Source organism: Tamandua tetradactyla, chromosome 3 (genome assembly GCF_023851605.1).
Source record: "Tamandua tetradactyla isolate mTamTet1 chromosome 3, mTamTet1.pri, whole genome shotgun sequence".
NCBI lineage: Eukaryota > Metazoa > Chordata > Mammalia > Pilosa > Myrmecophagidae > Tamandua > Tamandua tetradactyla.
Genome location: NC_135329.1, coordinates 43,286,043 through 43,299,614, shown reverse-complemented (window position 1 = coordinate 43,299,614; position 13,572 = coordinate 43,286,043). Strand labels below are relative to the sequence as shown.

General features: G+C 36.0%; 1 protein-coding gene across 2 annotated transcripts in view; it reads left to right on the top strand.

Annotated features, from left to right (window-relative positions):
• Window positions 1-13,572, top strand: part of SH3YL1 (SH3 and SYLF domain containing 1) — a 103,314-nt gene that overhangs the window by 645 nt on the left and 89,097 nt on the right. For both annotated transcript variants that reach the window (XM_077153034.1, XM_077153035.1), the window contains exon 2: window positions 301-433. In XM_077153034.1, coding sequence (XP_077009149.1) covers window position 433 — 1 coding nt within the window. In that variant the 5' untranslated portion in view covers window positions 301-432. The remainder of the gene's footprint in view (window positions 1-300; window positions 434-13,572) is intronic.

The window sequence follows — 13,572 nt, the reverse complement described above, 5'->3', positions numbered from 1 at the left end:
CAGCTCCCGCTTTTCCGGGTCCGCAGTCAGCGCTGTCGCAAACACACACACATATACAAGCACAGAAGTGGAGCACCTTCCGGCTCTCTATAGGGATCATCTGTCTTGGTTTTTCCCAACGTAAATAAGACCGGAATTTTTAAAAGCCGCAATGGCAGTTATCAAACTGAGCGGAGTCCCTATCCAGCTGCCAGCACCATAGTTTTATTATTATTATTTTTTTGTCCTGTGGATATTAATAAAGTAGGTGTTTTACACTGGACGAAAGTGGGTGTTTACTTGCTCCTTTACCTGTTTCAGGTGTGCAGCTTCCTAGGGACCTATCCCTACTTTGGGGAGGCGGAGCCCAAGCCAAGAGCAGTTCTTCCTCTTCCTTGGTAGTTGTTTTGGAGCTGGAGTGGTACCGGAAGAGGAGAAGGTTCTGGGGGCACAAGTGAGTACCGACATTTAGTTATGCTGGCATGAATCTCAACTTGAATGGGACAGGATTTTTTTTTTTTAATGGTAAATCACCCTCCTTCCCTTTTTAAGAAGTGATTGTTGGGGAAAATAATTTGTTGGTGAAAAAGGACCGATGATGTCTGGGTTTTTTGTTTGTTTGTTTGTTTGTTTTAACCTTTGCACATCTATAACCACTTCAACATAAACTATTCTTGAAAACTCTCAAAATGTAAGATTAGGTAGTTCCCAGTACTCTTGACCATACTGGTTTATATTATTTAAGTTTAGTCACATTCGTTTCAATTCATAGAGACACTCTTACTAAGTTTTGAATTTTACCTATTATAACTCATTTTATTAATGATTTGTAAATAGCTTGTATTTGAAAAGCCGCAAATTAATCTGTTTTTCTATTTTTTTTCGTTTCAAATTATTTTGATAAATGACATTCTCAAAACTTTGCCATAATGTTATGGGCTTGAGATGAGCATGATATATCACAGGGTAGGAGTCAGTAAGATGCCACTACTCTAATGCCAGTAAGGTGACATGTTTGGGTTTCTTTTCTTGAAATGAAAAGTGCCAGGCCATCCACACACTCTCGCCCGAACCTCCCTGTGACCAGCAGAACACGTTTACAAAACAACTTGGATAAAGAGGTCACTGTTTAGCAAAGAGCAAAGCTGTTTGAGCTGCGTCTGTATTAAGCACATGACGTCACCCTAGTATGAGCTCCTGAACTTTTCTGTGGGTCTCATTGCTGTAAAGCATTTTCTTTATTTAAAGAAGTATGAAATTATCCTAAATTGGGACATAACCATGAGAAAATAGGGTTTACACTGCTGGCTGGTAACGTGTCATTTTCACAATCATTTCAGAGTCTACCACTACTCCCTGCTAATGCTGTATTGGAAAGAATAGCACCAAGATGTGATCCCTGCCCACAGGGATCTTGAAAGTCTGACTGGCTAAGAATATTCTTTTAGGAGATAAGGTTTTCAGTTTTTTTCTGCTTATAGAATATGCATCCTGGGTTCCTGTTCTCATAGGTATTTTTATTGACCTGAAGAAATACCTGAATTAATAACGAGGTAAAAAATTTGTACACACACAATTCAGAGAAATAATAGGTCTCAGGTTTAAAATGCTATTTACTCTACTGTGCTGGCCTTTGATTGAAATGCCTGTGGAGTGACTAAATGTTGAGGTGTTTAAAAATTACTATGTCGGAGGTTAAATAATCAAAATAGGTTATAATCCTGTGTTATCTTGCTTACAGTGATTAAGAAGAAGTGGCTATTTGGTTCAGTGATGCTCTGTTTAAAGAAAATTTCAGTGAAACATGTAAATACTACCTTTTATCTTTTGTAATTTTAAAAAATAATTTTTCAAAAACCTTGCTCACCAAGAGTGTTGATATTTGACAATTTTATGATGTTTAGAAAATCTTTTTATCGGGAGATTTCTTGCTGTTTAGAAATGAAGATTTAATGTTTCAAAATAAAAAAATTGATGCTGGTCAAAAAGAAATATTGTTTCCTGTGTTGATTCTACTGAAGAGTAGAGTCACAGAAATCATATACACATTGCCTTATGTGCAAAGACATCAAGATAAAGCACATTTTTTTGCAATTTAAGACCTAAGCACATTTTTTTTTTTTAATTTTCCTTGGGAAAAGTCAGCTTTTACACCAAATGATAGGACAATAGTGGAATATACAGTCCTGTTTTGAGTCACCACCCCTTTTCAGTTTGCATTCTAGTTCTGCCTCTTAATTAACTATAGAAGCAGAGCAAGTTATCTCTGAGACTCAGTTTTCTCATCTATAAAATGGTTCTTAAAAGTACATATTGAATAGGATTGTTCTGAGAATGAAGTGAGAATATATGTAAAACACTTATAACTGAGCTTGTTATATAATAGACAGTCAACATTTAGTTTCTTTCTTATGTGAACTTAGACAAATGAAAAATATTGTTTTATTTTAGTAGATTATATGTTTTAGCTGAGTGTCTTGATCATGCATTGCTTTTTTGTGTGCTTGCTTTGTTTTTTTTTGCTTCCTAATCCTCCATTGTCTGGAAATAGTTTCTTCAAATCTATATTTGTCTGTAGTTTTAGGCTCACTTATTGATTAGCCCATAATAAAAATACGGAATAGCTGCTAGTCATAGATTACATGACATTTTCATGCTGCCTAGTATACAAAACACTAAAGTTTCAGTTCTTTGAAATTACCAACTAATGGGCTGTTTCTGAACCTTACTTTGTAGTAGTAAAATTCAAGGATGGAGGGAAAGATGTGTTGGGCACATTTTTCATAATTAGCATTATTTATTTATTTTTTGCATGGGCAGGCACTGGGAATCGAGTCTCCAGCATGGCAGGCAAGAACCATAATTAGCATTTTAATATGATGTTAAATTTGTTTCATTAAAATATCCGCTTTTGTTTATGCAACTATATGAGTGTTAATATGTTAATAACTCACTTCTCACTTTGCTTAGATACTCTTCATGGGCTTTAGTTTCCAGGTTTTTGTACATTTCAAAATTTTAAAATGTTATCAATTATTATAAAAATAAAAGGAGTAATTTTTTTTCTATATTTTTGAGACAGAACAGTCGAGCTGGTCTGAATAAAATGATTTAATAAACTTCTCCTTAAAAAGTAAATGTGAAATATGGTTTCCTTTCCCATTTCTGCCTGGTTAAAAAATATCCAAATTCATTTATAAAGAAATATGTTAGTAATAAATTGCATTATTTTGTATTTTTCCTCATATAATGCACAGACTAGAGAATTAGTCCTCTTGATTCTGCAGCTCCATAATCTAGGTGTATTTGTGGGGTATCAATGGGCTTCATGCCAGTATATATTTGAATATAAGATTATAACTTTTCCTCAGTCAAACTAAAGATGGGTATATTAACAATTAAATATGTGTAGTCTTGTATATTATTTTTCAAAACCTTAACAATTTAGCAGCAATTTCAGTGGACTTTGAAAGGATTTTTTAATTGCACTTAAAAGTATCTGACACTTATGTAAACATAGAGGAGATGTAAATGTATATATTAAAGATTTTTGAATGATAAAGTTAATTTTCTTATCCATTCCCACTCTTTGTTCCCCCCATACTTAGCATGGGGTCAAGGGTGATACCTACAGAAGGGGTAAGTACTGTGCCCCATGTGCCTGACCAATCCCTGAGAAACCAGGGTTTCATAGAGAAATTTTATTGCTAGAAGTGTAGCAGGGGATCAGTTGGCCTATTGGCCTGAAAATCTGTCTCCACAACTGTATTAACTGATATACATATATATATTTTTTCATGGGCAGGCATCAGGACTCGAACCCAGGTCTCCAGCATGGCAGGTAAAAACTGCCTGCTGAGCCGCTGTGGCCCAACTGATAATTTATAGTATCAAAAAATGGGCAGGTTTTAGTATAATGAGCACAATGGTTCTAGATGATGTAATTAGAGGTGGTGTAATTATTAAGCTTGCACAGATGGATCACATGTTTAGTCACAGAATTTATGTAAGAAAATGGCAGCCTTAATTTGATGATGGGCATGATTTTAGTATTCTAATGACTTATAGGTCATTTATCAGTTAAAGTCTAAGCTGCTGCACATGTCAGGTGGGCCCATTTTGGTTTGTTCCAGTTTTGGTTATCGAGATAACTTTTGAATTGAATTGGTTTAGTTCTGGATTGACTCACAGCCCTTCATTAATAAACATTAGGGGCTGTATTTAGTGATCATAAGACTCTAAAGTTGAAAAACCAGATGAAATACATATTGGTGACAGCCAGTCACAGTTTTTATAATGGCAAGGTCTCAAGATAAAGGCTATACAATCATTATTGGAGATCAGTACAGCTGGATTGCAGTTCAGAGATTTAAGCTATTTCTCTGCTACTCTAACATAGCAGAAAATAAAAAGGAATATCTATGTGGTGATTCAGTAATCATAATCATCCCTTAAATTCTAACTTCTCTGTTACAAGGGGATATGAAAAGAAGCGCAGGCCACGCTTGTGTTTGGGATTCAAGTGGTAAGTCATGGTTTAAAGTTTATAGTAGGTTGGGGAGGTCAGCATGATCTGACCAGAAATTTCTAGAACTTTAAATCAAAGAAAGTAGTTAAACCAAGGCATTATTTGTCAGTCAGTGGTTCTCAAGATCGTACAGTAGTAATAAAGTTTTCTGAGCTAAAGGCAATGTTTCAAAGTCTATGTGAAGAGATAAGCAGATCAGAGGTGCACAGATTGATAGATAAAGTTTCTTTGATCTGGCTAAAATTTTATCAATTTATTCTAGATATATCATTATCAGCAATGTAGTTTCTTTGATTTTTGGATGAATTTTAAAATTTAATAAGTCAGCTTCTATTTCATGCAAATTACAAGGCTTAGTAATTTGCTTCATGGCTGATTAATGGAAATTTAGAAAGCCATTTCTATACTTACTTTTCCTATATGTGCATCTTTCATAATTTAAAGTCCACAGTGAAGAAGATAACTCAGTGGGTGCTTATTGATGGAAAGAAAGTTTGGAAAGTACTGAACTCTAATAATGAAGGTGGTGGGTAGGGGTCTGTTTTGTCTCCTGTCTTTAATTCCAGAGATTTGGCAGTGATCTCAATTGGGGTCTGTCCTGGATTTCTAGCTGCCAGAATGCAATATACCAGAAACAGAATGGCTTTTTAAAAGGAGAATTTAATAAATTGCAAGTTAACAGTTTTTAAGCCATGGAAATGTCCCAATTAAAGCAAGTCTACAGAAATGTCCTATCTAAGGCATCCAGGAAAAGATACCTTGATTCAAGAAGGCTGATGAAGTTCAGGGTTTCTCTCTCAAGTGGAAAGGCACATGACAAACATGGTCAGGATTTCTCTCTTAGCTGGGAAGGCACATGGAGACATGGTCAGGATTTCTCTCTCATGGTAAGCACAGTGTCATTGCTAGCTTCCTCTCCAGCTCCCTGGAAGTCATTTTCCTTCTTCATCTCCAGAAGTCACTGGCTGGTGGACTCTGTTCTTCGTGGTTCTGCAGCGTTCTCTGCTCTCACAGAATCTCATGACTTTCTCTTTTGTTCTCTAGCTTTTTCCAAAGTGCTTCTTCTTTTAAGGATTCCAGTAAAACCAATCACGACCCACCTGGAATGGGGTGGAGACACCTCTCCACCTAATCAAGTTTAATACCCGTATTTGACTGAGTCACATATCCATGAAGATTAATTAAGTTTCCAACATACAGTACTGAATAGGGATTAGAAGAAACTGTTGCTCCCACAAAGTTGATTAAAATTAAAACATGGCTTTTCTAGGGTACGTAAACCTTTTCAAACCCACACAGGGGCAATATTCAGCTTTCTCACCCTAAATGGCCATTTGCTCTAAGTAGGTTTTCTAATGTCACTGTTTGCTACCATGAACTTTACCACTGAAGATCTGGCCTTGAAGATCAGTATGTAAATTATTTCTAGTACTTAAACCATTTTAAATTATTCAGGTTTCCAGGGTAAAACCTTTCTTCCCGATATGTTATGACTTTCAGTTAAAAAATAAAATTGTTACTATGGAAATTTTCAATCACTTTAATTACTTTTTAAAGAAAACTTTGTATCTGAGAATTTCTTAGCTTGGGGTTTGGCAGCCATCTTCCTCTTAGGAAAACACAAATATTTATAGAAAGTTTGCTTGGCCTTGGGAAGCAAGACGTTTAAGATTTTTGTGAATGTTCACATGCTAACCATTATTTAGAATTTAAGAGGCTTCATTGGTAATGATTTATGTCTTTATAAATATAGCAGTATAATGGAATATAATATCAAGATTCCTATCGAACCATGCTTTTTATGCCTTATGATACAGCAGAGTAAAATCTGATTGAGCCATGATTTGATGATGAGGGCAGGAATGGAGTTGTTTATCTGAATTAATTTTTTTTAGATGTCCTATAGACAAGGTCATTATATAGAACTATGACCAGTCACTATGATTTTATCAGAAGTTTAGTAGAGTCTGTAATATTAAAAAAAAAAAATTAGCTAGGCTATTTTGTAGTCCTCACTATGGCTAATCTTGTCAACATACAGTTTGCAGTGTCAGAGGAGAGTGTCTAGAAAGGGCTTTTACCACTTAGTGGCTTAGTGGTCTGAGCTCTGTGGTCTGCAGGCATCCCAGACTGAATCTGAATTCCCAAATCAAATAGCCTTCTTTCCCCTGTTTACAAAAGAGGCTATGACCTTCCCTACAGCAGGATGTTTGCAATAAATACTCTCAACTGTGGAATTTGCTTATTTATCTGGCCTCAGACAGTCTTGGTTGAGAGAGTTCAAAGTAGAAAACCCTTTTTTGTGAAGTTGACATATTATTTACTATGCATTAGTTGCACATGTCAAAATATCTGGTCTAAATTGGTGCTAGCAAAAAATATATATATATTTTATTGCTCCATGTAACTAAAAAGCCCAGAGCCACTTGTGACTTCAGTCATGACTTGATCCTGGACTCCAACAATTTCAACAGGTTCTTTCCATCTCTTGTCAAACACTTCTCTAGATGATTTTATTCACAGAAAGACTCCACCCTCATGATAACGAAATCCTGCTGAAAGTCTAAGCTGAAGTGCCTTAAAGATAGAGTTTTGGCAATTCCCACACAAGTCCCTGTTTTGACGCTGATATATTGGATCAACACTGGTTATAAAGTACTGCTGTGGCACAAGAAATAGATTTATTTTAATTTTATAGACTTGGGTCACCTGCACCACTCCTGATGCCAAGGCTGCAGCTTCAATGGAAGCACATGGTCTGTGCTAATTTATAAAATATAAAGTAGATTAGACATTCCACAGTAAAAGAAGAAAATTTTCCATTACAGTTTATTAATTCTATTTGATAAAATGTTTCGAACACTTTGAATATATGAACAAGGTACTTTAGTGAATGCAAAGATTAGTAAAATATATTGCTTCTAGCCTGTAAGAATTGTACAGGTTAGTAATAGAAAAAGGTGAGAGTGCAAAGGAATTGGGCAGAATAGATAAATGTATAGGTATGAATCACAACCTTGAGAGCCAACAATATAAAAATTGTATTTTGAGCCCTCATTTACCATCAATTTTGAATTCCCCTTCTCTTTGGAGGGAAAAGGGTATGTGTGACAAGAGATGTCTGGCCTGGGTTGTCACCATCCACTCTAAGATTTTCTTCTTTGGTCTCTGCTTATCAATACTACTTAAAGATACTGCTAATTTGATCCTTGTTCCTTTTGCAAGGTTTTGACAGTTCAGCTCTCTAATATGACAATAGTAAAGTTACGTGCTGCGGATAGAACTGTTGACTCTTTCTGTGTGTTGTTGGCTGAGGAAATTTTGCAGGGTGAGCTATAATCAGGATTATATACTACTTCTGTGCTAATCTCCAGAGCCATACTTGACATTGGGATGTATGTGAGACTTCTTAGAACATTCTACTTGGGTTCTTGCTTCCTGGCTGCATTGCACTTGGATCTCCCTAGTTTTTTTTATTGTTGTTGTTGTTGTTGTTTTTTTTTCCCTTCCTTTTTATGATTGGACCTGAAGCAGAACTAGTTACATTGTTCTCCTACTTTAGGGCAATGACTTGTACCTTACTTGTCTTTTGACCGTCTTGTTATTCAAGGACTGGAAACTGTTACCTAGATAATAAGGAAACTTTGCTGTTACTCAGTTTGCTTTCTTCTGAATCCATTGGATTCTCTGTGTGAATGAATCCTTTCTATTCCTCATGGGGATTCAACTTTTAATTCACTAAGGCACATATTTAACAAATACGTATTGGGCACTTGCTATATGCTAGGCATTATGGTATGTGTTGACAATATTGCAGTTAAAATAAAATAGCCAATATGCTTACACTCATAGAACTTATATTCTAGTGAGGAATAATTACAAAGAAGAGGTTGTATGTGTGTATATTATTATATACACACAATATATTGATATATTAATGATATAGACCAGGGTAAAGACTAAATATGGGAAAACATTAAGGATTTTAAGCAGTGGAGTAATATTATCTGAGATATTACTTAAAAGGACCAGTATGGCTGGTCCGTGGAAAAACAACCTTAGAGATTCAAGACTAGAAATAGGTAAATCTTTTTGTTTTATTTCTTAATTTTTTTCAATTTTTTAAACATAACCTACAAACGCAAACATTCTTACCATATGATCATTCCATTCCTGGTATATAATCAGTAACTCACAATATCATCACATAGTTGTATATCCATTACCATGATCATTTCTTAGAACATTTGCATCTGTTCAGAAAAATAAAAAGAAAAAAAGGGAAAAACTCATACATACCATACCCCTTACCACTCCCTCTCATTGAGTATTAGTATTTCTATCTACCCAATATATTTTAGCCTTTGTTTCCCCTATTTTTTCTATACCCCTTATCACTCCCTTTCATTGATCATTAGCATTTCAATCTACTAAATTTATTTTAACATTTGTTCCCCCTATTATTTATTTATTATTAATCCATATATGTTTTACTCATCTGATTATACCATAGATAAAAGGAGCATCAGACACAAAGTTTTCACAATCACACAATCACGTTGCAAAAGCTATACCATACAATCATCTTCAAGAGACATGGCTACTGGAACACAGCTCTACATTTTCAGGCATTTCCCTCCATCCTCTTCAATATCCTTAACTAAAAAGATGATATCTAATATCCTTAACTAAAAAGATGATATCTGTATAATGCATAAGAATAACCTCCAGGATAACCTTTTGACTCTTTTTGAAATCTCTCAGCCATTGGCATTTTATTTTGTCTCATTTTTCTCTTCTCTTTTTTGGTCTGGAAGATTTTCTTATTTTCTTGATGCTGAGTCCCAACTCATTCTAGGATTTCTATCCCACATTGCCAGGAAGGTTTATACCCCTGGGAGTTATGTCCCACATAGAGAAGGGGAAGGCAGTGAGTTTGCCCGTCATGTTGGCTGAGAGAGAGAGGCCACATCTGAGCAACAAAAGAGGTTCTCTGGGGGTGACTCTTAGGCCTAATTTTAAGTAGGCTTAGCCTTTCCTTTGTGGGGATAAGTTTCCTATGAACAAACCCCAAGATTGAGGGCTCAGTCTATTTCTTTGGTTGTCCCCACTGCTTGTGAGAATATCAGGAATTCTCCACATGGGGAAATTGAATTTTCCCCTTTTCTTGCTATTCCACCAAGGGGACTTTTCAAGGAACAGGGAAATCTCACCAAAAAAGGAGGCTGTTGCAGTAGACCCAATGAGAAATGATAGTCTTTGAACCAGGGTGGATGCAGTGAAGGAGGTGAGATGTAGAAAGATTCTGGATATATTTTGAAGGTAGAGCTAATAGAGTGTGTTGATAGATTGGCTATGGGGCATGAGAGATATGGAGAAGTCACAGTGAACAAAGGTTGTGAGTGTGAGCTCCCAGATAGATAATAATGTCTATATTATCTGACTTGCAGAGCAGATTATGGGGGAGATGGGATATCCAGAGTCATTTTTTTAATGTGTTAAATTTGAGAGGCTTATTTGATATCAAGGTGGAGATGTGGAATAGATCTTTGTTATTGTGAGTCTGGAATTTAGAGGAAGATTAAAGTATAGATAAAAATAACAATTATTAGATAGAAATGGTACATAAAGTCAAGAGACCTGAGATTTGAGTATAAATGGAAAAAAAGAAGATTATTGAGGGTGGAGGCTTGAGAATGATGAGGACCTGTTAAATGAGATTGAGAAGAAAAAGCCAGCATTCCTAATGCTTTTTCATTCTTTTCTTGAGGTATGATCAAGTGGTGTTATCAACCTTGGTTGCATTAGAAAAAAAAGTGCTGCCTGGGTCTGCACCCAGACCAGTGAAACCAGGTTTGGTGGGAGGTAAACACTCTTATATTTTTTGAAACTCTTTGAGTGACTTTTTTGTGTGCAGCCAAAGTTGGGAATCACTGTTCTGGCTACTCTTTGAATTAGAGAAGACTCTTGAGACAACAGGAAAATGAGGAACAACAAACAATTCAGACAATATAATCTTGCTGTACAAGTAAACACTCACTCCTATTTCCATTACATGTTTACTTTGATCGAATCGTATCCCCTAAAAAACTCGAATCGTTCAAGTCCTAAACCCTGGTCCATTGAATGTGAATTTATTTGTATGTTGAGTTTTTGAAATATTAATACTGAAAATGAGGCCAAACTGGATCAGGGTGGGCCCTAATCCTGTATGACTAGCATCCATAAAAGGAGAGGAAATTTGGACAGAGAACAGAGACATGGCCATGTGACAGAGGCAGAGGTTGAGTTATGGATTGCAGCCAAGCCATTCCTAGAAACTTACTAACTTCATAGCAAAGAACTGTATGGACTTAAGAAGAAGCATGGCCCTGTTGACAACTTGATTTTGGACTCCTAACTTCCAGAACTGAGAGACAGTAAGTTCCTGTTATTTATGCCAACTACTCTGTAGTACTCTGTTAAAACATCCCTGACAAACTAAGACAATGCTTTGAGCAAATTACAAGTAGGATGCAAATGGAATTGAGTCATAGTGAGATTTCTTTTTATTTGAAGGGCTATGCAGAAAAGTTTCATGGAAAAGGCAGCATTAAAAATTGGTCTTGATGCATGAGTAATACTCCAGTAGATCAGAGTTTTATAACTTTTTCCATAAAGTGCTTAATAGAAAATAGTCTTTGCTTTGCAGGTTAAGGGACAAAATAGAGGATATTTTGTAGATACTTACATATCAGGAGCATAAACAGACATACACAATTTTTTGTTGTTAATGAAACCCTAAATATAATAATAATGGAGTATGTTTTTTTGGTAATGCAGGTCTTATTGGGGAGAAGAATGGAATCTCTTTTTGGAAGGGATAATGTTTTACACAACTGAAGTTCAAAGTTAGTGTTCCTTACCATCAAATAAATCACAGATGTTTATCTGTTAATACTCATCTGTAATGTCATTTTACTTTATTTTATCTTTGGAAATGTCTTTTCATATGCATTATTATGCCTTTTTTGTTTTAATTTTTTTCAACCATTAAAATTGATTTCTAACCTCAGAGGCCATACAGAAACAGGTGGTGTACTAAATTTGGCCTACCATTCCTAATGGTAATAATGCTTGCCAAGCATTGTTGTGTTATTTCTCAATTTATTGCTCAATATGTGCTCTTGCATAAATATTGGAATTTCATGAAGTATTTATTCCTCCTTTAAAGTGAGCATGATGTCTTAAGTTTTTGCCAAAGGGCAGTGGGGCATTGCTGAAGGCAGAGGCTCTCTTGCCAATTTTAGCACAGGACAGGGACTAACAATGTGGTGTAAAAGTTATGTAGTGGAGCCTGCCGAAACCACAGGCTCAGAACCTGGATCTTTTGTGACCTTGCATCCTTGGCCTAGCAAAATCCTTTCCAGTGCCACCTCTGCATTTAAAACAGATTCCCCTAATGCTCTGAAGAGTTCCTGTTCCTTCTATCACCCAGCACCCAGACTTCCATAGCATACACATGCCTGCAGTTGCTGATCACCCAGTCTCTCATCTATAATCTGAAAAATAGCCTATTTCTAGCCCAACAACTCCAGACAAGGTTCAGCCTGGCCTCACCGGTAAAATTGTTGTGGACTCAATGGCACCTTCATTAGTAAGGCCTGAACACCTTCCAAATTTGTCCTTTCATGAATACTCTCATTCAGCCTGCTTTCTTTGCTGGCTTCTGGTTTCAAACAGCTCTCTTAGCTCCCATGGATCCTTCTTACTTCTCCCTGGGGTTTTTTTCTTTCTTAGCTTCTCTCAACTCCCTCTTAAAGGAGTCCAGCAGATGGATTAACACCCACCTTAAATGGGGAGGGTCACATCTCCTAATCAGAAAGTCCTGCCCAATAATATACCTGCCCCCACAAGATGAGATTAAAAAAAACATAGGTTTTTCTGGGGCACATGACAGATTCAAACCAGAACAGGACCATACAGAACATCCTTATATCCTTAACATAGTTAATAATTCTTTATATTAAATTTTCCCCTCTTTAGTCTACTATGTGTTTTCTATCTCCTGATTGGATCCAGGCTGCTACTGTAGGTGAACAGGGATATGAAAGGAGGTATTATAATTGGAGGAAACAGCTCAAGTAAAGGCATAAGGAGTATAGCACTGGATATGGTCCTAGAATATTAAATTGTTTTAAGATGATCATCATAATAAGAGTGTTTAGTACTGCAAGATAACATCTCTTTTATTTTTAGCATTTAATGATAAGACAAAATCACTGCTTCACTTTTTTCCAAAGGACTTACAAATAGTTCATAATGAATGCTGTATCATCACAGAGATGAAAATACTGACACAGAATGTGACCATATTTATAAGTGTTTTTACCTGCTTTTCATTCTCCCTTACTGAGTGATTATAATGTATAAAACAAGTTAAATCTAATCCTAATTTAGAAAATTAATATTACATATACCTCTGTTCTTTCTTCCTTAGCTCATATCATGGAGTGATCAGAAAAAAAAATTGAATACAATAATTAGAGTATGTTGGTGGCAATAACACATAAGCTCCAAAATTCCAATTACTTAACATATTAAGAGCTTCTTCTCACTCATGTATTAGTTTAATGTGGCATGTCCAGGTAGTAAGCAGTTTTCTTCCATGCGGTGACTCAGGGATCTTCAATCCTTCCCCTTATGGCTTTGTCATTAGAGTCTTCCTCATCTAGCAGGCAGATGAGGAAAGAGAATGAGGAGAAAACACACTACTTCTCAACTGTCTTGGCAGAGATGTGACACAGATTCTATTCACATTTGGTGGCAGGAACTAACCACATGATTATAATGAGATAAACAGTTGTGCAGGGAAGGAATAGGAAATATTGTCTGTGACTGGACAGTTGCCTTCCCAGGATAACTCCATGCTGTGACATAGGGAGTACACATATTGGGTGACAACTAGCTGTCCCTTTCATAAATAATACAGCAAAACCTCTGTATATAAGTTATAACCTTAATTTTCATAGAATGGTTGAATATGCTTCATCTTAGATACCAACTAAATTCAGATACATTATCTA